The 26,155-nt window shown below is 39.0% G+C and overlaps 1 protein-coding gene across 2 annotated transcripts in view; it reads left to right on the top strand.

Moving 5' to 3' along the window:
• ITCH (itchy E3 ubiquitin protein ligase) overlaps positions 1-26,155 on the top strand; it is a 122,801-nt gene that overhangs the window by 4,619 nt on the left and 92,027 nt on the right. For both annotated transcript variants that reach the window (XM_074970289.1, XM_074970291.1), the window contains exon 2: positions 24,198-24,288. In XM_074970289.1, the coding sequence (XP_074826390.1) occupies positions 24,219-24,288 (70 nt within the window). In that variant the 5' untranslated portion in view covers positions 24,198-24,218. The remainder of the gene's footprint in view (positions 1-24,197; positions 24,289-26,155) is intronic.

Raw genomic sequence — 26,155 nt, 5'->3', positions numbered from 1 at the left:
AAATTCCTTAATCTGGTTATCATCTATTCTATGAATTTGATTAAACTGATAGCTATACAAAATGAACCTTTATCATCAAGAATATTTAGAATTTGTGAATATCTCAGAATTAGCAATTTATTTTAAATAAACTGAAGTATTGAGACAGGCTGCTTGTGATTGCTCCTGGGTCAAAAGTCTGTCACAGGACTTGTATCCTGGCTATTATGGTTACTGAGTGACTTTGGGGCAAGTCACTTACAGCTTCTGCATGGTTGTATCTCAGAACTGAGAATGTGGCTTTGAGCTGCTAACGGAGCAACTAAGGTTTGAGCTTTGTTCCTTCAGCTTCTTTCACTTTATTAGATAGAAAGTGAGCTGCAGACTGGTAAATCAGCATAAACAGCACACATGAGATGTTGGTGAACTTCCTTTGAGAGAGTTCATTTCATTAACACCCTTGGGTGTATTTGTGTCTGTGTCCAGCCCTTGTGGCAGTTCTTGTTCTCAGTTTTTTCAAAGAAAAACTTCTTAAGTATGTTCTGGTAACCATTTCTCCTGGTTGGTAGTTGGGGTAACTGAGAATCCAAAAATTGGGCATGCTGGTTTGGTCATTTTTAAACATGTAAAGCTTTAAACCAGCTAGACCATGGTGCCTCAGACTCTGCTTCTCTGCCTTGGTAATATTACTGCAACAGTTGAGATCTGAGGAACATGAGCTAGCAATCCCCTGGTTTATTCACAAGGGGCCTTGACAGATTTTTCTTGGTGAGGAGTCCTCAACTGTGAAATCTGTTTCTCACCTTGGTTAGTCAGGGCCTTAATCTGTTGACCTCAGGTCCCATTGGAAGTTTCTCTCTTTCTCACAGGGTTTTTCTGTACAGTCTGTACTGCTATAACTATATTGGTTTGGAAACTGACATAGTTGAAGTGGTATAACCCCCTCATGTGGACACAGTTATTCTGGTATAAAGGTGCTTTATATTGATCTAGTTTAGTTATACCAATATAGCTTTGCCCACACTAGGGGCGTGTACTGCTTTAATGTTTTAGAAACCAGCAGTTAAAGTGGTACAAAAACTATGTGTAAATAAGTCTTCAGGTTTATCTTTGGGCTGGATAGTATGAATAAGTGGCTGGCTTGGGTGTGTGAGCCTTGTGAGGGGAATCAGATCGGATTGGAAGAGATGTTTTTTTCCATAGGTCCAAATTGTTTTTGTTTTTGTGTATGCATCCAGGGTACTGGATGACGCATTTTTAAACAACCAAAATAAAATAACATGATTTATTTGTATTCATTGGAATGTACATAGGGTATGCCTTGTGTATATATATCCTGTAACCATTATCTCTCTGATCACAGGGTCCACTTCCTCCTACTTAGTACTCAGGCACTGTTCATGTTGCTGAGCATTTTTCACACACTTCTCCATGGTATAAAGAACCCTTTCTGAACAGGTGCTTAGTAAACCCTGTGTGCTGAGCATTTTGGCCCACTGCACTTTCCCTGAACCCTCTCTGTCTGTTTCCACACCTAAGAGTGTTGCAAATTTATTAGTTAATCTGTGCTTTGAAGACAGAAAATGCTAAATAGTATTAATATGTACAGTTGGCTGTTAGCTGACTTTTAAATGTAATAAAACTTTGACTTTTTTTAAAGTTGTACTTATTGCATTTTATTTTTTAAAAGTTCCATTGGTGTATCTTGCCTTTGAATTTAAAAAAAAAAAAAGTGTAAAAGGGGTTAACCAGACCCTTTTTATATCCCCCAAAAGCATATTCCATAAATGTCACTCAAAACACAAGCTTTTTATCTAGATAATCTTCCCTTAATATGTTTTCAAGTCTACCTTCTGTTTAGGGAAGGAGGAAGCAAATATTCTTATCTGTAGATATGTGTACTCCAGATATTAAGAGCATAGTGTTTAGTGTAACCTGTATGTGGTTAGCTAATCCATACTATGTGCTAACCTCACCTTTTTAAGCCAGTAAGATGGAGTGTTTATTTTTCTGTTTTTATATATCATACCACACAGCATCAAATTCATATATAAGTGAATTCCTTAGAGAGAAATCATTCTAAATAGTTAAGGAAGTGTAAGCATTTAAAACTGTTGCTTCATACGCTATTTAGAATGATTTCTCTCTAAGATATTTTTATTTGTACCTCTGTCTGTATTCTGAGATGCAGTAACACAAGGAACACAATCTGAAAATACTCATCTTGTTAACTTCTTAATTTTAAAAATTGTCCCATTTATACTTGATGTTTATTATGATTAAATGGAGTTTTTTGAACATTTGACCAAATGTAATGACCGCTATTTATGAAGTTTTTCTTTGTAAGTCTATGAAAGGCAGAGCAGAACAGCTTCACAAAATTAGTTTAAAAACAAGTTTTTTCTCTTTATATGTCAAGATTTATGTTTAGATTTACTAGCACTTGTTAGCTGGGAATCCATGTAAATCATTTAATCAAGTATAATGTTAAATTCTTATATAGGTATTTTGGTTTTAAGGTAGTTTCAAAAGAAGTCTTCAGTGCAAAAACACTCTTTTTTTTTTTTTTTAGAAGCATCTTTTGATTTAGAGGATTTTTACAAATTCTCACAGAACGAAATGAGTATCTTATAAACTGGAAAACCCAGAGGAATGGACAAACTTACTCTTGTCTCATGAAAATAATAGAGTGGCGTCTCCAAATAAGTCTTTAAGAAGTAAAAAGTCTGATCTTTTTCTAATTTTGACTTTTCCCTATTTTATGAGTGTGGGGCTTAGATTTATTTGCTGTCAGTAAGTGTTCATATTAAAAATCTTGATTGTAAATTTTAGTGCTCTTGAAATGTTGGATTTGTAACAATGAAGACTGAAGGCGACTATTCATAGAGCAGGTCCAGCTTGGCAGGAGTGGCACAAGTTTTCACACAGTACCCTGCCAGTATTCTTCAACTCTGGTCTGGAGGGAACACTCTTAGGGATTAGGGGTTATTGTCCCATGTTTGCTCAATCCTTTCTCCTCTTCTGAGACTACGAAAGGATGCCAGTTGCGGTGAAGGGATTTGTAAACACGTGTCCACTGGGAGCTTAACTGAGATTGTCAAAATCATAGCTAAGGCTGTATTATTATGGTTGTCACAAATTGAACAGAAAGCATGCATCTTACTTTGATTTCTATCTACAAAATGTACCTGTCCATAACAGCAATATGTGCCTACATTTGCTGTGGAAAAATATGCAATTTAAAAAATGAGATTCAACTTTCTGCCACATTTTCACTTACTGTACGCAAAGAGTACCTTTAGGTGCATATGTGATTAGATGACCAATTTCACTGAAGCAGGAGTGCAGGTGCCTGTAGCTGGAGACAGCTGACTTGCTCTTGGACTCTTTGGCTCTGTCTTCATTAGGAAAAAAGATGTGTTTGCTAACTCAAGGTAAAAGTTCTTATGCAGACAAGGCAGTTCATAGTTTTTCCCCGAGTTAGCAGATTGATTTAGACTTTAACTGGCCCTGCAAACTTGTGTGAAAACTGCAAGCTATTTTCACTAGGATTTTACCTTGTATTCAGAACACACTTTTTCCCCCTAGTGAAGATGTGTGTCTTAGGCTATATCTACACTGGCACTTTTGTCAGTAAAACTTTTGTTGGTCAGGAGGTGTGAAAAAACACACCCCTGACCGACATAAGCTTCACCAACAAGTGCTGGTGTGGACAGTGCTATGTCCGTGGGAAACGTTCACCTCTCGTCATAGCTACCGCTGCTTGGTGGTGGTGGTGGTTTAATTAAGCTGATAGAAAAGCCCCCCCCCCCCCCCCCATTGGAATAGAGTGGCTACATGGGGGACCTTACAGTGGTACAGCAGCAGCCCTACAGCTGTGCCACTGTAAGATCTGTAGTGTAGACATAGCCTTAGGCTGCTCTTCAGAGCAGATCATTCAGAGCAGTAGGGAGAGAAGGCAAAAGAAAATAAAGGAGTTTGGGAGATAGAAGGCCAACAAAACTGGGCTGTGTTTTGGGAGGAGGGCCAGTCTGCGTTCCTCTTGTGTACATCTCCCTTCCCCATGTATTACTCTTAGTAGTTTAGTCTTTAGTGCAGATTCCTTATTTCAGCTGTCTGAATGGGGCTAAAGCACTCACTAATAGGAAAAAGGGGAGAAAACATCAAACTGAGGAAGATGATCTGGCCCTCCAATTCACTAGTGAAAACAGTGCCATTAAGACAAAAAACTCCCAATATGCTAAAAAGTGAATGGAAATTCTCTGGGTTTTCGTTTACTAATTTACAATGCATGGTTTAGTCAATATGGACCATTTATCATCTTTCTCCTCTACTCAAAAATGGATGAAGTTTTCATAATCTAAATATGTAGAAAAACTTATCCTGGTAGACAGACAGTTGGTGCATTCTTTTAATTAATTGCCAAATAGAATTGTTAGCAAGAAGTTAATATTCATTTTTTCTGAACCTGTTATGGATCTTTATTTCTGCAGTAATTAAAATTTGAACAGTTAATATCCCATTTTCTAATTTCCTGCTAGTACAAAAAATGGAGTACATACAAATTAAAACATACTTGGAATTAAACAAATCTGTTAATTAATGAAAAACTTCAAATGCTTCCTACCTTCATGAAATAAGTGAGACTGTTTTCTTTGGCAATAAGTGCCATTTTTATGGATCAGAATGGCAAACTTCCAGAGCAACATTACATTTAACATTTTAAAGTAGCGGTTCTCAACCCTAGGATGCTTGTGGCCCAATCAGCGCACAGCTAAGGTGACCACAAACTGTCTGCCTATCATTATATAGGCAAAAAATATTTATAAATATATCCCCAAGTTCGTGGGTTTTGCATAGGTGGAGAGAGACGCTCCAATTTAACGGAATTTCTTTGCTTTTTTGACATTTCACATCCTATCCTTAACATAATTTATTCTGTACTTTCTCTTGTATAACTCTAATCCTCCTGCCCTGCAATCAGATAGAGCAAATTCCTGGTTATTTACAAGTTAAATTAAAAACAGCAGCAAGCAAATAAAGTTTACAGCTAACATTTTCAAAAGTCCCCAAGTGATTTAGCAGACTCAAGGTTTGTCTACGCAGGAAAGTTTTACAAATTATAGTGATATGGTTATGGCCATATAACCTCTTGGGTAGCCAAGTATTATGGTATGAACACCATTTTTCAGTTTAGTGTATGTAAAAAGACACTCATACTGGAATAAGACTGTCAACAAAGGGAGTTATACCGGTATAACTGGTAAAACTTTCCCATGTAGACAAGGCTCAAGTCAGGTGCTTTTGTAAACTTTACCCTAGGACTTGTTTTGAAATGGTCAGGGATCTGTGAGTGCCTAATATACCATAGAAAGAACTTTGCAAAGTTATCAAAACAAATCATCACTACATTTTGGAAAGTTCCTCCAATAGGACCCAGTCCTGCAGATAGCTTTGTCCTATGTTGGTACTGGCTCTGTAGACCAATAGTGCAAATCCTGTGGCAATTAGTGGACTTAAGCAAAAATGAGCTGATGATTTAATCTTTTAAAGCTAATTTAATATATTTAATTTGTCTCATTTTAGCCAAGTGATGCAATTATTTTATTAAATAAAAAAATAGATGGAATAGCAAAAATGCAAAGGGAAGATTGGTCATTCTTCAAAGCAATTAAAGATACTATACTTAGTGATGAGTGACTGAATATCATGGCTGACTGGTGGGCAGGGTGTAGCTATGGCCTTGTGTGGGTGAGGCTGGGTTTCTTTTGAGAGCTCTGTGTAGAGCTGGGTGAACAGAGGTGTGTATGAACAATTACTGATGATGAAAGGGTAGAGCAGAGGCAAGTATAAAGGCATGTGTCTAACCAAACTTTGAGCAGTAAATAGGAAGAGAAGATAATAGTGCTTTGGAGGGATAACAGAATCAAACACGCATACCGTACTACACTTACCATAATTTATGAAGGAATATGTTTCTTGTTTTAAGGGTTTTTGCTTGAAAGCTGTGTCTGAAGGGTGTGTGAAAGCAGAGGTGGTTGACCTGTGTATTTTTCTGTGTGTGTGTGTGTAATATATATATATATATATATATATATATATATATATATATATATATATATATAAAAATAACATTCTCTAAATTGGTAAGTATTTTTGTAGTAAATTAAACGGTCACACAAAATACAAACCCAGCAGCTTTTCCTCACCCAAATACACAAATTAACAAGTCAGATTTATTCAGACTCAAGCAGTACCCCCCATCTCATGTGCAAGTGCCAGCCTTTATTATGCTCCTCCCTCACCAAAAGCCTGGGTAAACAAAGAGGCCTTACAGTGTCATGCAAGTTAATGAACTCAAGCTGTTTGAAGTAGAAAACTCAATGCAACCTTAATTATGGAGCCATTCGTGCACCTCCATAATAACTGATTGGTTGAGCTGAAGCATGCATCAAGACCTGTGAATGAATGCACTCTGAGTATGTTTTCAGTGTAGAGTTAACATGGGTGATCAGCACCTGGATCTGAGCATCCAGGGTAACCTAGCCTGGGTGTGAGTAGCTATACTGTAAAAGCCACGTTTGAATTACTGCGTCCTCACTGGTGCTGCATTCACCTGTGTGGGCTGCTAGGACTTTTGGGGGCATATCTCTTGCTTCTTCATGCTGCAGTAAATTGAGCTACTCTGCTTATTTCTCAGTGACTTGTCGGAGAGCTTGTCTGTCCTTATGAGCACATGGGAGAAATTTTGTGAAGCCATTGGATGATGGTTATCGGCACTCAAATGGTCTAGCCTGTGCCCTCACTGCAAAGTAGGCAGGGATTACAAGCCTGAACCCCAGAATGGGCCAACTAGCTCAGATTGAAAGCACCACTAAACTCTCATTGGAGGCTTTTGGGGGTAGGAGAGAGCTGGATTAGGGGCAACACACAAGTAAGAGATTGGGTTGACTATACAGTGGAGACCTACCCTGTGTGTGAGAAACAATTGGAGCAGTTCCAAGAGGTAGAAGCACCTAGACACTGACAAGTAATAAAAGGTTTCAGAGTAATAGCTGAGTTAGTCTGTATTCGCAAAAAGAAAAGGAGTACTTGTGGCACCTTAGAGACTAACCATTTATTTGAGCATAAGCTTTCGTGAGCTACAGCTCACTTCATCGGATGCATACTTCACAGTATGCATCCGATGAAGTGAGCTGTAGCTCACGAAAGCTTATGCTCAAATAAATGGTTAGTCTCTAAGGTGCCACAAGTACTCCTTTTCTTTTTAAGTAATAAAAGGTGAAGACATCTTTTTGAGTAAAAAACATCAACCATGACACCAAAGGACTCTTCAGAGAACAGATTGTGCAGCTTGTCTGTAATCTTAAGGAGTATTATATAAAAGTTGTATATGGTTCATTTTTAAGTACAGGCGTGCAACATGTGCATGGTGACTTCTTTTTTTTTAGAGGGACTTGCAGCTGTTGAAGTCACTGGGCTTGTCCATTGGGGACAGTATGTATAATGATACTGATCTCCTATGTTAAAGCACTTTTGAGATCTGTGGATGAAAACCACTATATAAGAACTAGATGCTATTAGTGTGTTCTAGAGATTTTTACTTCAGGTTAATTGATAGTTAACTTGAGATTGTAAACACCTCTGGGAAGGCTAGTTTGGACGCTACACATTTGATTGACGCTACAAATGTTTGCTGATCCTTATGGTAAAAAACAATCCATTAACTTGGGATAAAAAAGCATAGTGTAGATGTGCCCATTGGAATTGAATGCAAGCCCTGGGACAAACCGAAGAAGCAGAAGAGAAGACACCATCTGGGACCTATTGAGATAACACCTGACATAATTATGGAGCAAGAAGAAATATAGTGGAAGAATAAATAAAATGAGCAGAGAGATCTCTGGAACCTTTAACCTTATCTTCTTGTATTCTGCTGCTGTGAAGGAGCAGACTGAAGCAACCAAACTCTAATAGTAGCTCAGTTGTGAAAATTAAATTGGAGTCGCTACTTTCCTCCTCTGTTATTTTGATTAGTAACTTCATAGAAGAAATCTGGCACAAGATATAGTGACCCAGATAGACAGCAGGATGCCTGAATAATTGTGACAAGAAGGGTAGATTGTTTCTTAAGAAGTCTCACTAACTGTAGTGGACATGGAAGCAAACGACACTACAGGGGATTCAGTGATCTCAAGGATGACTTCAAGAATCTGTTGAGAAATAGATATTAGTGTGACACAATCTTAGCCAGTGTTGTTCTAGTGCCTAGTATGAGCAAAGAAAGAAGCCTGATCTCAATGGATGCACCAGGCTGCTGCTGAGAGGATTGGTTTATTAATGAAACAACTGTTCGGATTAAATGATATCCCAGCCAGTTAAGAGATAAGTGGTACTTGGACTACTGTGCTTCTTTTCTTCCTACTCTTTCCGTACAGAACCAGTGGTTCTCTGGTCCCATTCAGCCCACTTGCTCAGTTTAGATGTGTATAAAATGGGAACATGTTAAGGGTTGGCACAGTATGTCAGGTTGGGGAAGGGGGGGAGTACAATCTGAAAATTCGCAAGTGTGGAACAGGGCTCGGGGAGGGATTCCAAAACACACATAATGAAGGCACAACAGATTCACGCAAGTAGTAAGACGTGCTCATTGTGGTTTGTGTGGTTTCTAAGAGATCTGAATGTAAAAAGAATCCTGTTCTGGAAATGAAAAATGGTGAGGTAGCTAAACAAGAATATCCAGTTAGGCAAGGCTTCCCATGAAAGAGGAGGGCAGCAAGAAAACAAAATGAGTTAATGCAAGCTGAAGGGCTTTCACAAGTATATTTTTTGGGAAAATTTCTAATAGTAGAAACTAAGCTTGTTAATTCCTGTTTAAAAATCTGCCCAACATGAAAAATGGGGGCAATTTGAAAATAATGGACAAAGTCTTTGTAACAATAGCTATTGTAAAGCAGGTAAAGAAATACTTGAACAATCTGAATATATACAGATAAAATGTCTGGAGGACAGTATATCCTGCTGTGCCAAAAGAATTGGCCAATAAATTTACTAAACCTCAAGTTAATTTTGAAGAAGCATAATGAGCTGGAGACGTACCAGAAAGAGTAATCTTGGCAATGACACTCTAATTTTAACTTCAAAACCTGATATAAATATTCATACCATTTTAAAAAAATCACTAAACATATAAAGAATAATGGAACAATGAGTAACAAGGAGCAGGGGATTGCAAATTTTGTCAGACAAAGTGCTTTCTTAGATAGAACTACAGAATTAGGGGAAGGAGACTTGGTAGATGATATTTGGAATTTCAGTAAAGCTTTTGTTTGTGTTCCATGAAATCGTATTCACAGAATTCATTCTGATTGGCTTGGATATAAGCACTGTCCTGTAGATTGAAAAATGACCAAGTCACTACAAAAAAGGTAATAATAAACAGCAGTGGAGCTAGTTTTGGATGAGGGCTTGTCTACACTTAAAATGTTACACTTCAGCGTAGACACTATCTACACCAATCGGAGGGATTTTCCCCATGGTATTGGCAATCCATCTCCCCAAGAGGCGGTAGCTAGTTATCGACCTAGCGCTGTCTACATGAGGACTTAGGTTGACTTAATTATGCCACTCTGGGATGTGGATTTTTCAAACCTCTGAGCGGTGTAGTTATCCTTCAAGTGCAGAAAAGGCTTCAATCTATGAGGTGTCACAAGGGAGAATCTTATCTATGTGGGAAAAGTGACCGGAATAGCTGTCATTGACCTAATGCTGTAGTGTAGACCATGCCTCAGAGCTATTGTTTTAGGCTGTATTAATCTCCATTGGGTATTCTCTTTGAGTTGAGAACACCTCATTGAGATGAATGGAGACCGCTTAATACCTCTCTGAATCTGCAACTTGGATGTTTGAAGCCCGCCTTGGGCAGCAATCTGAGAATGAATTGTAAGCCTTCGGGGAAAATGTCAATCAAGGTTGTATTTGTTCTGCTGTACTCTGATTACATTTCTCCAAACTAAGAACAGTCAGAAGGTCTTAATAACTATTTTTGAAAAGAGAATAAATTACCCCGGGAATTCTCAGTGAGAGGGGAGGGATGATTAGGGGTGCAAGAGTAGGTGGTAATAGGGGAAGAGGGGGTTGGGCCTGCAGAAAGGGATGAAGATGTTATGGGGAGGGGATAAATGGGAATGGATAGTAGGGGCTCAGGTAACGTGGGAGGGGGTGCAGAGGAGAGGAAGGGTTGGAGAATACGAGGGGCAGCCGAGGAAGTGTGATGTCCTGTCAGCCCTGAATTCTGCCTTCTGTGTGTGTGCTAGGATCTAGAAGAGCTTTCTCTCTCTCTGCAGGGGTATGAGCCCCTTTCCTCGTCTGTTCCATGTTCTGGGATTTGAATGACCCCGCTCTTCTTGAGATTGAGTCCCCCTCCCTGCCCCTCCATTTGCACAGGAATCTGTGTTGGGAGGGACTGAAGGTAATGCAAACTTAAACATCTGAAACCCAGAAAACAAGTAATATTCACATAACTCCTCTTTGAGGTGGGGGGCCTGGCCAGAGTGCCTGGGGGAGGGGTCCGGTTAGCCGCAGGAGGAGGAGCAGACTTAGTGAACCTGGGGCATAGTCGGGGAAGCTTGGCTCAATTCCCTATCAGTAAAATAAGGATAATAGCAATTCCCTGCCTTACAGGGTTGAGGATAAATACCTTAAAAATTGTGTGGTGCTCAGATTCTGTGGTAATTGGGGCCATATAAGTACTTAAGATAGATACATAGGTGTGGAATGAATTCTAGGGAAATTGAGAAGGGACCATGCAGGGAAAGTTGGCTGCACAGGATGTATTGACCACCAACCCGTTGCTGCTTTCATTTGTATCTGAACAAAACTCAATGTGGAAGATAGAATATTTGGATAAAAAGGGCTGGGAGGGAGAGCCACACCTCATTTCTTACAGTATGTGCTGAGGAGCATAATACAAATGGCCAGGTTTATATATTTTTTTGTCCATTACCACAATAGAGATCATTAACAAGAGTCCAGAGCTGTCTGTCTTCCATGTCCAGGTCTTAATACCAAATTGTGCGAGGAGAAGGAAATCTGAGGATTCCTGGAGGTGCCAGAGTTGCTTTAACATCTTCCCAGAAAAGACAAGTGGAGGGACATTGATGACTGCATAAATTGTTAACGTCAAGGGTGATTTCTTGAGTGTACATTGAACAGTCTCCATTGAGAGACTTTGGCATTTTGACCTCTTGAAAGGAAAATTGACAACATCTCATTATTAATCCCAGTGTCCTCTCCAGCTAGATTTAACTAATCCTAAGGGTCATGAGTTTAATTTATAGGTTGCAGCCCCAGTCCTGCCTAGAGCATCTGAGAGTAAATTTGCTGAAACTCAACAAGAGAAGACTTCACAGTTGTCTCTCTGTCCCCAAAATGGATCCGCTTTCATGGAGCCAGGTTTTGTGTAAATCCAATGAGTATTGTCTGCAAAAGTAGGTAGAAAACTTCTTGTACTAAGAAATGCTTAACTTGCTTCTGCATGAAGACAGGCCAAATTCCTTCTATTAGCAACTGACCTTGATTAATAGAATGAACTGTATGTAGGCTCCCTGTCATTGTTCCTTGGAAAATGGTTTCCTCCTTTGCCCTTCATGAGACGGATTGAAGAACCCAAATCCTCACAGACCACCCCCATACTTACCTGCATATTGCCAGACTATGGCAACAACACAGCACTTTCAGCCATCATACAGCAACTACCTGAGAGTACGTCTAGACTGCAAAACAACCCCCCAAATCCAGAAAACCCCCAGCAGCAAGTCTGAGCCCAGGTCTACAGACTTGGGCTTGCACGGCAGCACTAAAAGTAGCAGCGTAGGCTTTATCATTCAGGCTGGAGCTCAGGTCTGAGTCCTAGCCCCCTCACTGTGTTTCATAGCCTGAGCTCCAGCCATACCGGGAGTCCTGCGAGCCCGAGTCTGTGCAAAGATAGTTTGACCTGTTGTGGGAGGAGTGAGGTGCCAACTTTCAAGTGTTCTTTCCACCCCAGAATTGATGTTAGTACTGTCACTGCAGTTGTGCTGAAAATGTAAGTACCTTCATGGAAGCTTTGAATTTAAGTGTTTTAAAATTGGTCTCCTCTTTGATTGAATACGATCATTGTGTTGCAGTCTTATTAAAATCATATATTTTTAAGGCTGGAAGGGACCAATATGATCTAGTCTAACCTGCTGAAAAGCAAAAGCCATAGAATTTTGTCCCAATAATTTCTTCATGACTGCAAACATTTTTAATTGGTTGTAGCTGCACAGGGTGCAGTTTAGTTATTCCTCCACCCGTTCCCTGCAATGAATTTGACCCTGTGCGGCACTTCAGCATTTGGGCCTGGATTGACAAAATTTGTTTTTCAGTTGTCCTTTCAGAACTAGTCATTTTGAGTATTGTCCTGGTGAATCAGTTATAACTAGGCTATTCGTGTATGCAGTATTCTGTTTCTTTCTAAATTACTTGCATCATGACGAGGAAACAACTGAAATAAAAATATACATGCAGTAGTCTGTATGTACCCATATGTTCATCCTTTTTACAAAACTATGATAAATTTTGTATAAAGTATGCCTTGTGAGTATCATTGGAAAACTCATCATATGCTGAACATTATTGTCCTGGTAAAATATATGTGGCAACATTGTGTGTGATGTTATAAAATTCTATTCTATAAGACATATTCCAGATTTAGAAAAGAAGGCACAAACCAGTTCCTCAGAGGCAGAAGGCAAACTGATGTCTTAGCTAGGGGTCAACATAAGCAAATGGACTATCACCTGGGTAAGTGGCCATTCTTTGGCAGAAAGAAGGGCGTGAGCAATAAATTTACATCTTGGCAATAGAACAGCTGGAGGTTCCTGTGCAAACAGACTGTGCTGCCTGAACCCCAGCTGAAGATGATTCTCAAAGAAGAGGGAGAGAGAGGAAAAATGAGGAACAGAGGCCCCAGATTACCCCTCTCCCCTCATCTGTACTACACTGGAAAGACAAAGGAAGCATCATTGAAGCGGGGGAGGAAGGGTACTGACTGAAATCCAGCCAGACTGCTGTAAATATATGATGAGAGGAACCTTTTTGCTTTAAATTCAATTAGCTTGTTAAGTTAGGTATTAGTTTGCATTTTAACTTTTATTTCTTTGTAACCAATTCTGACTTTTATGCCTGATTACTTGTAATCACTTAATCTATCTGTCAGTACTTAATAAACTTGTTGTTTTATCTAAATCCATTTTGCGATAAGGTTTGTGCATATAATTTTCTATTAATAAAATGATGGATTATGTATGAGCTTGTATTGTCCAGAAGAAAAGAGCTGGGCAGTACAAGGTGCACATTTCTGGGGACATGTCTGGGACAGGGAATTTGCTGGTATCACTCTGTAATATAATTCAGGAGCAGCTGGTTAGACCACTCATATCTCAGCTGGGAGTAATGGACATGCTAGAGGCTGTGTGACAGTAGTGGTTCTCATGGCAAAGTAGTGCAAAAAGCACCCCAGGAGAAATTGAGGGTACACAGCTGTTCAGCAGTCCAGATTGTACTCTGGGGAATGTCACAATACAATTTTTGTTTTCAGAAATGGCTTTAATTATTTTGTGCAGTGCTTTTGGGGGGCTCTACTTTGCTAGGCTTCAAGAAGCCAACTGTCTTAATGCTATACCTGAAAATTGTACCTTTTTTCTGTATGTATATGTGTGAAAATCTAATCGGAACTGCTTTCAGAGTAGCAGCTGTGTTAGTCTAATCAGAACGATCACCCTTTTAACTCTTTCATTCATTCGCTGTGATTTTCGAGGTACAGAAAATAAATTATAGGCTCCAAATTAGTTTTTTATCTCAGAGTGTGTGTGTAATAAGTGATGCGCTGCCCCTTCCTTCCTCCCCTAATTTATCCACTTTGTCTCCCCATGAGCAGTTCACTGCTGGGTGATAGTATTATGCTACCAAGAGGATATCGTCTAGTCATCATTTTCCCCTTATTTCTCTTCTGTTCCTTTCTTTCCTCTTTCTTCCTCTTTTAATTTTATATGCTGCAGTTCTAATGGTTAAAATGCCTTACTTCTAAATTTTTACTCAGACAAATCATGCATATCTATAGAAGATGTAATTCATGTCATGTGACCTTGTACTAATTGCATGCAAGCTACAGAATTAGTTTTCTGTGCATAGAAATGTAAATTAATGAATATTACATAAGCTGTTTAATTCAGGAAACTTGTAGTCATCATAATGCAGTTTGGAGTTCAACAAGTCTCTTATTAGGGTATCTTTCTCCAGGCGCATAGAGTTGGTTGACCAGTTTTACTAATCTGTATAATCTGTAGAGAGAACATGTCTGATCACTAGGAATTTAGATCAAAAGTTGCAAGTTGGGCCAATTCTGAGTATCTGGTTACAATGTCACTGAAGTATTTTCTCTTTATGTTTCGTAAAGAAGGGCATTCTTTTCCCCCTTTTGGTAATCAGGACATGCATTTTCCCTCCCCCTTTTCCTTATCTAACCCGTCAGCTTGTGCTGGGTTCAGAAAGGTTTTCCTGTTCTCACATCCTTCTCTTCAGGTGGGTGTGAGTGTGGAAATTCAGAAAAGCAAAGAAACTCTGGATGATGACAATCTTGCCAGGAATTGACACTTTTTAGGAAAAGTTGTGGAGAAGGTGAGTATGGACCCGCAGTCTTCACTGGAGTCCATAAACTTCCTTGATCTTTATCAGTGTAGTTTTACATCTGGGTATTACACAGACAATACTGCTGCTTTTGGATGATCTATTGCTAGTGATGGATGCCGGAAAGGTGTCAGGCTGATGATTTGATTTGTTGCATGTATTGCTTGCTTGCTTGCTTGCTTGCTGGTGGAAGAAATGGGAACAGAGATTCAGCAGGTGTATAAAGAACCAGAGTGTCATCAGTCTCATCCACCACATACAGTTGGGGCAACTGGCTTAAAGGAAAAGTTGCTGTGGTGTGTAACGTGACATTACACATTGGAAAGGTGGGCTGGGGGGAAGCCAGGCCTGTAGGTAGGCTGATCAAGGTGAAGGGACCGCCACCTGTCTCAAAACAGTAGGGTAGTTTTGTGTGTGTGTCTCAAAATCTCTATATATATCTGTATATGTGAGAGAGAGGTAGAAACGCTGCTACTCTTGAAGTAGCAACCTCTTTTCAATACACATTCTTAAGAGTTTTTAAGATCTATTTTAAAACATTCCATAGGCAGTATACAGTTGGGGAAAATATGGGAGGAGTTGGGCAGGTTTTCACCATTTTCTTCTGCTTTATACTCTTTCCTTTTCTCCATGTTACAGCCACTGTCATCCTGAATGTCAGTGCCTTTTTATTTAAGCACAGGAGAGCAACTCAAAATGTTCCTCTTTTTGTACCTCTCACTGGTACTTTATTATGGCTCTGAAATTACCAGTGTTGTCTTTGAAGCTGCACCTGACTGATTATACCAGAAGAGTAACTTACACATTGACTCAGTAAGCAGAGTTAAACTATGATACTGCTTTTCTGTATTGGTTTAAAAAAATTCAAGTATTTGAGACATGTTTTGGTTTCTTTAATAATCAATGCTGAGTTGTACCTGAATCTAGACACTGTAATAGCTGGTTTTATTTGTGCCTATTTCTGAAATGTGATGTTTTCTTCTAAATTACCTGATATAAATAAGTCTTAATTTTAAATTCAGGGGCCAACTGTTGTGTAATAAAACACCAATTATCTTACTTCTGATGCCTCTAATAATGTTTTAAAATTCCATTTGGCTTGAAAGTGTTCTGGCTTCATCTCAGATGAGCATTATTTTTGAAAAGTTTGAAAAATTTAGAACACTGTTGTTGAATTACAGGGCTGTCTCCTTTCTTTCTTGCACTCAAATCACACTAAGCTCTTTTTAACCACTTACACTGACCTCTTTTTGGGTACTCGTAACTTAAGCATCTGGATTTTAGGTTTTAACTTGTAGTCCTTGAGTACTAGGGCACAGGCTACTTTGAACAAAATAGATCTGTTTAGAAATTAAAACTGATTAACTGGCTGACTGTTGTGGCAGTGTATTGGTTAAGTGAAGTACATATGAAGGCGTGGGTGGGGAAACTGGACAGGCCGCATTTTGCTGTAAAAGCCCTCCTTGATCCTTTCACTGATCCCAGTTACAACCTGATGCAGAAACTCTCATGAATCCTATTTCTTTCCAAGCATTTTTTTAACTCTTTTTTTTTTTACGCTAAAAGATTGTAAAAGGCACTCAACTACTATGGGAATTGATAGGTAGAAGACATAATGTCAAATCTGTTTTGTTTTTCTTAGTATTCTGGTAGTGCCAATAAATTGCTAGATCAGGGATTTAAATTTTATTTACAGTCCCCTATGGACTTCCCCTTCTGTTCTTTATGATGTAGGCTACCTCCTGTTTTTGTTATTGTATTGTGTTTTAACATCTGGAAACATAGAACAGAGCCAGAATCATATGGCTTACCAGCTCTCCCTGGACTTCAGTTTGGTAACCTCTGTGCTAAACACTTTCTATACACAAGGTAGACAAACTCTGTCGGATAGCTTTTTATCTTTTCAGAAATACTTCAAATCAATGGTGTCATACAAATCTCAAGGAGAGGGGGAAAGACATAAATGAGACTTTTTAAGGCAGTCCACAACCTATCAACCTAAAATTGGGGTTACATACAATATTGAAACTATTGATACATGGGGCTTGAAAAATTTCCACGATACCTCAGCCTACTCAGCAAGGTGTAATGAACATGTGCCACCACTCTCCGAAGACGAGCATACTTGATTTCCATTGGCACGTTTTCACTCCCACTCAACAAATCAGTTCTTTCAGTCCCCCCAAAATATTAATTTTTTCTTTCTCTCCAAAATAAATCCGTTCTGTCCCCAGTCAGTCTTTCCCCCTCCCAAATTAATTCTGCCCCTAGATAAAATGAGTTAATGCTGTGCCCAGAGTAAATCCACACTGCTCTCTCCACCACTCCAAAATAGCCTTTTGCAGGGCCTTTCAGCTGCTTGTGCCCTTGTTCCTGCACATGTAAGAGGCCCTCGGCTTTCCAGCTCCACTTTCCACCTGGACTCTCTGCTTCTCACTTCCCACTTTTTCCTCTTAAATGAGAAGTGGCTCAGAAGCTGCTCTTCTCATTTCCTGCCAACTATGTGAAAAGAGGAGTAGCTAAGAAGTCACTCTTCTCCCTGCCTCCTTCCCCTCCTGAAAAAGAGCTAGTGGTGGCTGCTCTGCTGTGTTCCCTCTTGGCCCTCTCTCTTCCTGTCAAATTAGAATCAGTACGTGAGATGATCTGGTTCCTGCCTCCTTGCTCCTCTCCGGAGAAGGAGCCAGTGGTTCAAGGCCAAAAGTTCAACTCACCCTGCCTGAGTTGGTTTTTCAAGCCCCAATAGCAGTTCTGTTATGGAACTTTCATCTTCAAGCACTTCAAACATCAATCCTCCCAATTCCTATTGCTCAAGTAAGTATTGGCTCCATTTTACAGATGGGGGGAAAAGTTAAGCAATGAGGTTAAATGACTTGCCCAAGGCCACCGAAGGAGCCAAGTTCAGAGCTGGAATTAAAACAATTCTTGATTGTGTATGTGTGTGGACCAAGTTCCTTACCCCTTTGAAGTTATGGCATTTTGCACACCAGATTGAGGAGGGGTGATATGATAGATTGTATTTGATATGCACAGGATCACATGGAATTTATGGAGCATAATTAGCCACAATTTGCCTTTTTGTCCAGATATTGCATACATCTGTTACAATGCTGCTGCTGCTTTGTGCACCTGAGTTTCATTGACTACCATTTTGCTTGTCCTGCCCTCTTCTATTCTTCTGTCTTTTCCCTAAGCTAGAGAGTTTAATGAATTCCCTGTGTCTGCTCCAGCATTCTGCCCTCAAAAGGCAGCAATTTGATAAGAGAAGGGGGAGTCTTTTCAGACTGAACAGCAGCAAGGACAGGAGAGTAGCAATATCAAGCAATCACTCGCCTGCGTAAAATTTCTGTAGTAGGAGTTCTTCCTTGCATTTTATCGTTTGGTTTGGTTTAGAGGAGGCATGAGGTCCCACTTTACACTGCTCTACACAAGTGGGGCTGAGGAGTTCTGCAGATGGGGAAACTGGCCATTTAAAGGAGTGAAGCAGCAGGGCCAGCTAGCAGTAGAAGATGCTCCAATACTTGTGCCAAAGACAGGCGTACAGGAGTTTTATATAGAGCTTTTGAGTCTCTCTGGATCTGCTAGCCTCTTGTTCTGTTGCTCCCCAGCTTTGCGTGACAGAACACTGTCTTCAAATAACTCCCATCCTACGTACTTGAATGAGTGCGAACTTCTGAAGGTGAACTGTTCACTTAATGTAGTTTTATCTTCTAAAGTTAATCTTGAATAATGAATCTACTGCCATTACTTTCTTTTCACAAACCTCTTACCTAGAGTCTAACAATTCCTGATTCATTATGTGTGTGAATTTAAAGGATAAAATTCACAAAGGATAAAAAATGAAAGCTATCTGTGAACTCCGGAAGTTCCAGAAAATGTTAGGCTGCATACCATTAAAGGTTGTCAAATGGTTTAAAATCATTTAGCATTCCTTCAGAATTCAGTGCGTCCTATCTGCCTCTAAATTAGGGAGCACTGCAGCATAGTTTATCTAAATTCCACATACTACAAGGGGCGTGGGTCATGAAGGTGAACTTCCTGGAGAAAATCCTTAACTGTGAGAGGTCAAAAGCAACCATTGATATTACCCAGTCAAGCACTGAATTATTAATTCTGCTGGATGTCTAAAAGCACTGATTCCCTGGTTGTCCTAATGTATCCTTCTCTATGCCAAACAAGACTTTGTGCAATATTCTTCATTTTCAGTTTTTAAGAAATATATTTAATTACTCAGCTGACTTACAATGAAAAGTTTCCTAAATGGGTACCTTTTATATCATGGAGTCATAGTATATAACAGTGTTTCAAAGCAAACTGGTTTCTGCTTCTAGCTATCACAGACCCTGGAAAATGTTAATATTTTTATAAAAAATAAATACAAAAATGGAGTCATTATTAGTTGCATTATAATAGCAAACATGAGGGCCTAGTCACATTCAGTTTACTCAGGGAATTGTTAGTTATTGATTTAAGATTTTTTTCTTTTATTACAATATTAACAATTAGCATATTTTAAATATTCTAAGCTTTGGTAATTAAGCATTGGAGACAGCAAGAAGACACCCCAGATACCCTGGAATGCCTAATTGTGATAGTAAAATAGCTCTATGCAATCATTACAAAATAAATATATATTTTAAAGGAAATTCAGTTCTTCTTAAAACATTAATCTAAATATAATTCTTCCCTACTTAAGTCTTCTTCCTTGTGTATATTTAGTCATTAGTGGTTCACAGTCATGCTGGAAGGGCATAATGAGTGGGGTCCCGCAGGGATCAGTTTTGGATCCGGTTCTCTTCAGTATCTTCTTCAATGATTTAGATAATAGCATACAGAGTACGCTTATAAAGTTTGCGGACAATACCAAGCTGGGAAGGGGTTGCAAGTGCTTTGGAGAATAGGATTAAATTTCAAAATGATCTGGACAAACTGGAGAAATGGTCTGAAGTAAATAGGATGAAATTCAATAAGGACAAATGCAAAGTACTCCATTTAGGAAGGAACAATCAGTTGCACACATACAAAATGGGAAATAACTGCCTAGGAAGGAGTACTGCGGAAAGGGATCTGGGGGTCATAGTGGACCACAAGCTAAATATGAGTCAACAGTGTAATGCTGTTGCAAAAAAAGCAAACATCATTCTGGGATGTATTATCAGGAGTGTTGTAAGTAAGACATGAGAAGTAATTTTTCCGCTCTGATTAGGCCTCAGCTGGAGTATTATGTCCAGTTCTGTGCGCCATATTTCAGAAAGGGTGTGGACAAACTGGAGAGAGTCCAAAGAAGAGCAACAAAATTATTAAAGGTCTAGAAAACATGACATATGAGGGAAGATTGAAAACTGTTATGTCCCCTCTCAGTCTTCTAAGTATGTAAAAGGTTGTTACAAGGAGGAGGGAAAAAAAATTGTTCTTAACCTCTGAGGATAGTACAAGAAGCAATGGGCTTAAATTGCAGCAAGGGAGGTTTATGTTGGACGTTAGGAAAAACTTTGTGACTGTCAGGTGGTTAAGCACTGGAATAAAGTGCCCCAGGGAGGTTGTGAAATCTCCATCATTGGAGATTTTTAAGAGCAGGTTAGACAAACACCTGTCAGGAATAGTCTATATAATTAGTCCTGCCATGAGTGCAGTGGACTGGACTAGATGATCTCTCGAGGTCCCTTCAGTTCTATGATTCTATGATTATCTGCTGACGTTAGTGGTAGGAAGTTCTTGCTACTATTAACCCATAAAAGAGCCATGACCGCTAGGGAGGAGTAATCTGGATTCTGTCCATTGTGCATCAACAGGATTGTTTATGGATTTAGTTCAGTTACACCTGTGCAACCCAATCTTCACTATTGATGATGATGATGCCCAAGATGGAAAAGTCCGGAAACGATGGAAAGACTTGCAGAGTGTTTTTTATTTTGAAAGCATGTTTTTGTAAAATTGAGAATGTTTGTTTGTTTGTTTGTTTGTTTGTTTGTTACAGAAAACGTTGATACAATAACATAGAGTTCTATGATGCCAGCTAGGAAGTGAACTACATTCTCTTATTCCTTTAGCATCCATCAACAAAATAGTTTAGTAAGGACTTGTCTACATGAGAAAATTGTACTAATTTTAACTTAAGATGTGATTTTTAAAGCCCATAGCTCAACCAGTGCAAAAGCTTGTATGGAAACTCTTACTTCAGATGAGACCAGGGTTATTTCAATTTAGGTTAAGTCGGTTGAGAACTGAGTTAAGCTGTTCCAAAAAAGTGCTATACAACCTTTTTGTACCTGTTCAACTATACATTGATTTAAAAACAATTTCAGTTAAACTATTGCAACTTGTGTGTAGACTAGGCCTAATTTCTAATCAGTTCCACTTGGGCATACCCCCCCGCAGACTGTGGGGCTGTATGGTTATCGGTGTAGTTGTGCAGTCTTTATTACTGGTGGTGACATGTGAGATGGCAAAGAACTGAAGTTGAGTTTGCAGGGCTGACAGTCATCTGATTATTCTTTAATGTATTGGTACGGTACTCATTCAGACAATAAACATATAACCTTCCTATGCTGCTGTTAGTTATTTTCCAGAATAGCTCACACTTTAATTGGTAAGTGTTCTTATACCAGTTAAAATAGTTAAAAAATTAAAATGTAGTTTAAAAAAATTAAAATACTTCCCTCTATGACTAATTCTTAATATAGAGGCTTCACACATTGATTGAGGCCACTCAACTGGTACATTAAGTTGATAAGGACATTTTTCATGGGTTCAAGGATCTACCTGAACAGAACGGCTTGCAGAATCCTGCCAGGAGATGCAGGTACAGACCCTTATCTCTGTGTAGGTGTCAGGATCTGTAGTGCACCTGTTTGTAGGACCAGGGCTGACATTTTTTATCTATTTTTGGCAAGCAATTGAAGCTTTTGCAAAAGTTGCTGTTACCTGTTCATCACTGAAAACATGTTTACAGTAGAAGTGAAAATATTACAAGGCATAATTCACCTACCTGTCTCAAATCTAATTTTTTAAATGTTATTATGTTGGATTTTTTTTTTTCTTTTAGGTTAGGGAAGTGATCCAAAGACTTAAATTATACAGCTAAGTTGTTGGTTAGCACAAAATGGGTGGGAATTTTTAATGAATATATTTAATTTGTATTAAACCAGAGGTGTTATGTGCTTAAAAATAAGTCTAACTATTGCCACCAGCTGGGATATTCTTTCTTCCTCAAAGGTTGTTCACTAACAGTTTTGGATTTTTATTTGAGCATTTTATTAGGTTGATTATTATAATTTTTCTAATTGAGTAATAATACTTGATTTGTGGCGTGTTACCCACATGCAACGACAGACCAATGGCTTTTATGAAATTTTAGAAAACATCCAACAAAAGTATCTCAGGTTTCAGATTTGATTGACAGAGCCACCGAAAACTGAGATTTCACTGAAGTTTGGAGAACTACCCAATATACAACAAACTCTGGTCTATCATTTTTAATAACAATAATTAATGGAATTATAGTCACCTGAAACTCATCAGTAAGCAAGTTGCTTGTAAAAGTTTTAGGTCTTGATCCTGAAAATACTTACACATGTGAATAAATCCCATTTAATTAAATAGGACTGCTCACTACAGTACTTCATTCAGCCATGCACCGTATTCTCGGTGAAAATGAGGTCACATATTTTGAGGTCTTTTAATACTGAGTATTTTCCGAGCATCTAAATTAAAATTTGCCATGAGAGAGATTTTAGGATTAAATTTTTATGCTTTATGTACTTACTGTCTGTGAATTCAAACATCAGGTAATTATCACATTTAGTAGAGATGCATTATGTGCATGGAAAATAGCAGCTTCACTCTTTAGTGCAAATACTTCCAAGCTGTCTGATATGTCTGCTTTGGTCTAGACTTTTTGGTCTGCTGCTTGCTTAAAGTATAAAAGATCCTTAGGTTTTTAATTTTGCTAGACTTAATCGTTGTTCTGATATGAATGGAGCTGCTCTATAAATGTCGATTAAATGTCTTATCCGTTTTAATCAGCCTTCTTTTAAAATATTTACATTGAAAGAACACTCACACTGTACAAGATTATTAGAAAGGTTTGATTCATAACTAGTAGAAACAAATATTAATTGCATTTAATGGCAGGATACAGTACTGTGACATACAGCGTTGTTGTAGCCGTGTCAGTGCCAGGATATTAGAAAATATGGACCAACAGAAGTTAGTCGAATAAAAGATATTACCTCACCCACCTTGCCTCTCTGATACTGTAACAGTCAATAGTACATTAATATTTCTGCTTTGCCATACTTTTCACTTCACACTGTAACTTTCAAGCAAGGAAGTTCATGTCGTTTTTATATATTTAGTCTCCTTATCCATATTCTACACTGCACAATACATAATCGAAAATGTTTATTGAATAGACATGTTCGTGTGTAATTGAGCCTGCTTGGAGTGTCCTGAAAGTGAACAAACCTGGAACCTTTTGCACTAAGTGCATAAGCATCCACTGCTAAAGGTTTACATCTCTTCGCTGGAAGCTGTGGTAGAATCATTAACATTGTGTATGGCCTAGCCAGTAGAGAAGGGACAGATACCTACTTACCTCCTTGTCCCTTCAGATTGAACAGTGTGCTTTAAAATCTGTGGGAGACTAGCATAACCGGACATTTCCTTCACATCTTCCACTTTTTATTAAATAAGCACCACACATTTATCACTTAGATCTCTTGGCATATCAGAGCCACTGATCAGATGCATTGTTTTTTTCAGGACAGGTACTTTGCCTTTGAATCAGTGGTGTAAGGAGACTCTCTCTCCACTCCAGAGTGCGCTGGGAGTAGACAGAGGAGAGCCCAAAGGTTGAAAGAGCAAGGGAAAACTGTGCTGGAGTTGTGATCTAAATAAAGGGCATCTCCACAGCGTGAGAGGAAACTGCTTTGTTTGCTCTTTGAATAGTGCTTTGTAGAGCCAGGAGCCACAGCTGTAGATTGGACCCAGTTTAGTATAAACAAAATATTTGTCTTCTACTGAACTTTTATTTGTAAGTTACATTACGTTTACAAGATAAATAGCAAGAATAATCTTCTTTTGGGAGTGCAGAGGAAGGGGAGGAGCAGCCATTCTGCCTCTTAATGCTCTTAAAGTGTTTGCCACTGAACTTGACTGTTCAGGATTTCTGGCATCAAGAGGGTGGAGATTTCCATACATTAGATGGGTGGCAACCCTTCTGAGGATTAGGAGAACCTTCTTTTTGGGAGTGGGGAAGTAGAGAGGGATGACCACACGAAGCAGGAATGATGACAGCCAGGTGTGATGGTGTAGCCCTGGGTACTATGTGACTAGCTAATAAATAGAGTTGATCTTATACCCAGGCAAAATGGAAACATAGTTTCCATCGCAAGGAAAGCAAATGTCTTGTGTTTATCCTCAATATATTGTATATGCATGCCAAAAAATAGAGCATTTGATTTCAGACTTTACTATTGAGTTTTAAATGTCGTCTTTGCTTCCTCATTCAGAGTCAAGGCCCAGCTCATATTATGGCTGGCAGTGGGCCAAGATCAGGAACTGTCAGTGGATTTGCCATGAAATCACAGCTTCAGATTACTGGTAAGTCTTTTAAAAGATTAAATGTTTTCTCCCGATTCCTGGGGGGGCGGATAACAAACAAAAAGGTTGTGTACATGGTTAAGTAATAAGATGCTACTGGCGGTATGTTGTGTTTTGGATGTAAAGAGGACAAGACATTCAACTTTGTTCTGCAATGAAACCAGTAGTGTTGCTGTAATTCCCTGACAGAAATGCCATCTTATTATTTACATCTTTTTGGTAGATGTATCTTTTTCTTCCTAAAGTCTAGTTGATAACATGATAAAAACTAGATGGGAAATTTCTTTATTTTTCTCATATTCCTCCATACACTTATATTTAAAGGGAAATTGTCAGGTTAAGAATTTTATGCATAAAACATTTTCCTTACTGATAACACTTTAAAAATTGAAAAATGATTAAATCTTAATATTTTTATTGCCTTTTATAATATACTCTGTACATTTCAGGTTGGGTAAATTTAAACTGCTCTCTTTCTAGTCATGTTCTCTTGTTGATTCTCATGCAGTAGTATGTTACAGCTGTTGGGCTGCAAGTACTATAGGGGAATATTTAAATACAAGGTTTCACATTTAAATTTGGGAATAATACTCTGTTTAAGTACTTGTGAGGCAAGTTGGTTAAAGAGCGCACACGGTGGATTTGTACGTCTCGCTCATACACAATGCCTCACCAGCAGTGTGGCAATTGATAACTTGCCAATTCAGCTTCATTGCTCTAGTGCGTCTGACAATATTAGTGAAATGTCATAAGATCTTCTGCATACTCATGGATGCAGAAGACCTTGCCAGTGGAATTGGTGTGGATTCTCTGCAGAGTAGAGTGAGACGTAGAACCTTTTCTTTGAGTGTGCACCTCTGTGTGTGCCTGCGAGGCGCTCTGTACAACATGTTCAATGGGGATTTGGAACAGAGACTGTGGTGAATCGACCACCGCACACATTCACTGGCAGTCCTCCCATAGAGATGCTACAGGCCCGGAGGTAACTCCAGCCATGAAACTGGAGGAGTATCCATGGAGCAGCAGCTGCACCTCTGTAACCTATGGAGGAGGATTCCTCTTCCACCACCACCCACCTTTTCCCAGAGAGATACAATCCAACTGCTTCATATGGGGTTATGTGCAGAAACTACACAGACTTGAGTTTGGGGAGGCTGGAAGGAGTAGATTCAGGCACACAGAAATAACAAGGGGAGTGACAAAAGAAGGGATAACAGCAGCCAGAGGCAATGCATGTTAGATTGGGACTAATTTTGGCCCCTTACTGAGTGGGCCAACAGGAACTGGAAGGAGCACTTCGCTCTCTGCAAGCTGACTTGAAAAAGCAATGATGACAAACTTCAGAGAGCGCTACATTCCCTCTTCCATCTGGCTAAGGAGACCACTGTAAGACCATGGCAAATGTTTTTTGGAAGGGAGTAAAATGTTATGGCAAAAAAATTGAGCATCCACTCTCCAACCAGAAAGGGCGGCAGGTTAATTTAAAAAAAAAAAAAAAAAAAGGATGAAGACTGTAGTGAGGGATGAGACAAACTGGGATATTTTACATACAAAAAAAGTTATCAGAACGTTAAGGTTTTGAAGTCAAATACTCAAAAGTTAGGAAATGCCAGAAATAACTTTTTTCTAGTGCAACCTTAATTCAGACCTCTTCTGAATATGCTTTGTGATAAACTTAAATTGCATGATTGCATGCTATTTTTCCCCCACATTCCACATCCTCTGCTCATTCTCAGATCACACTCCTTCCTGAGGCTGTTGTATGTAAGACCCCTGCTTCATTTGTTGCAGAAGTTGGAAGATGTGTTACGAATGAGGCAGGGGACTGCAGGAAGAGGAACGGATGGTCTCATGGTTAAGGCCGTTG

This window comes from Natator depressus, chromosome 13, assembly GCF_965152275.1.
Source record: "Natator depressus isolate rNatDep1 chromosome 13, rNatDep2.hap1, whole genome shotgun sequence".
NCBI lineage: Eukaryota > Metazoa > Chordata > Testudines > Cheloniidae > Natator > Natator depressus.
This window is presented reverse-complemented; position numbering and strand designations above follow the sequence as displayed.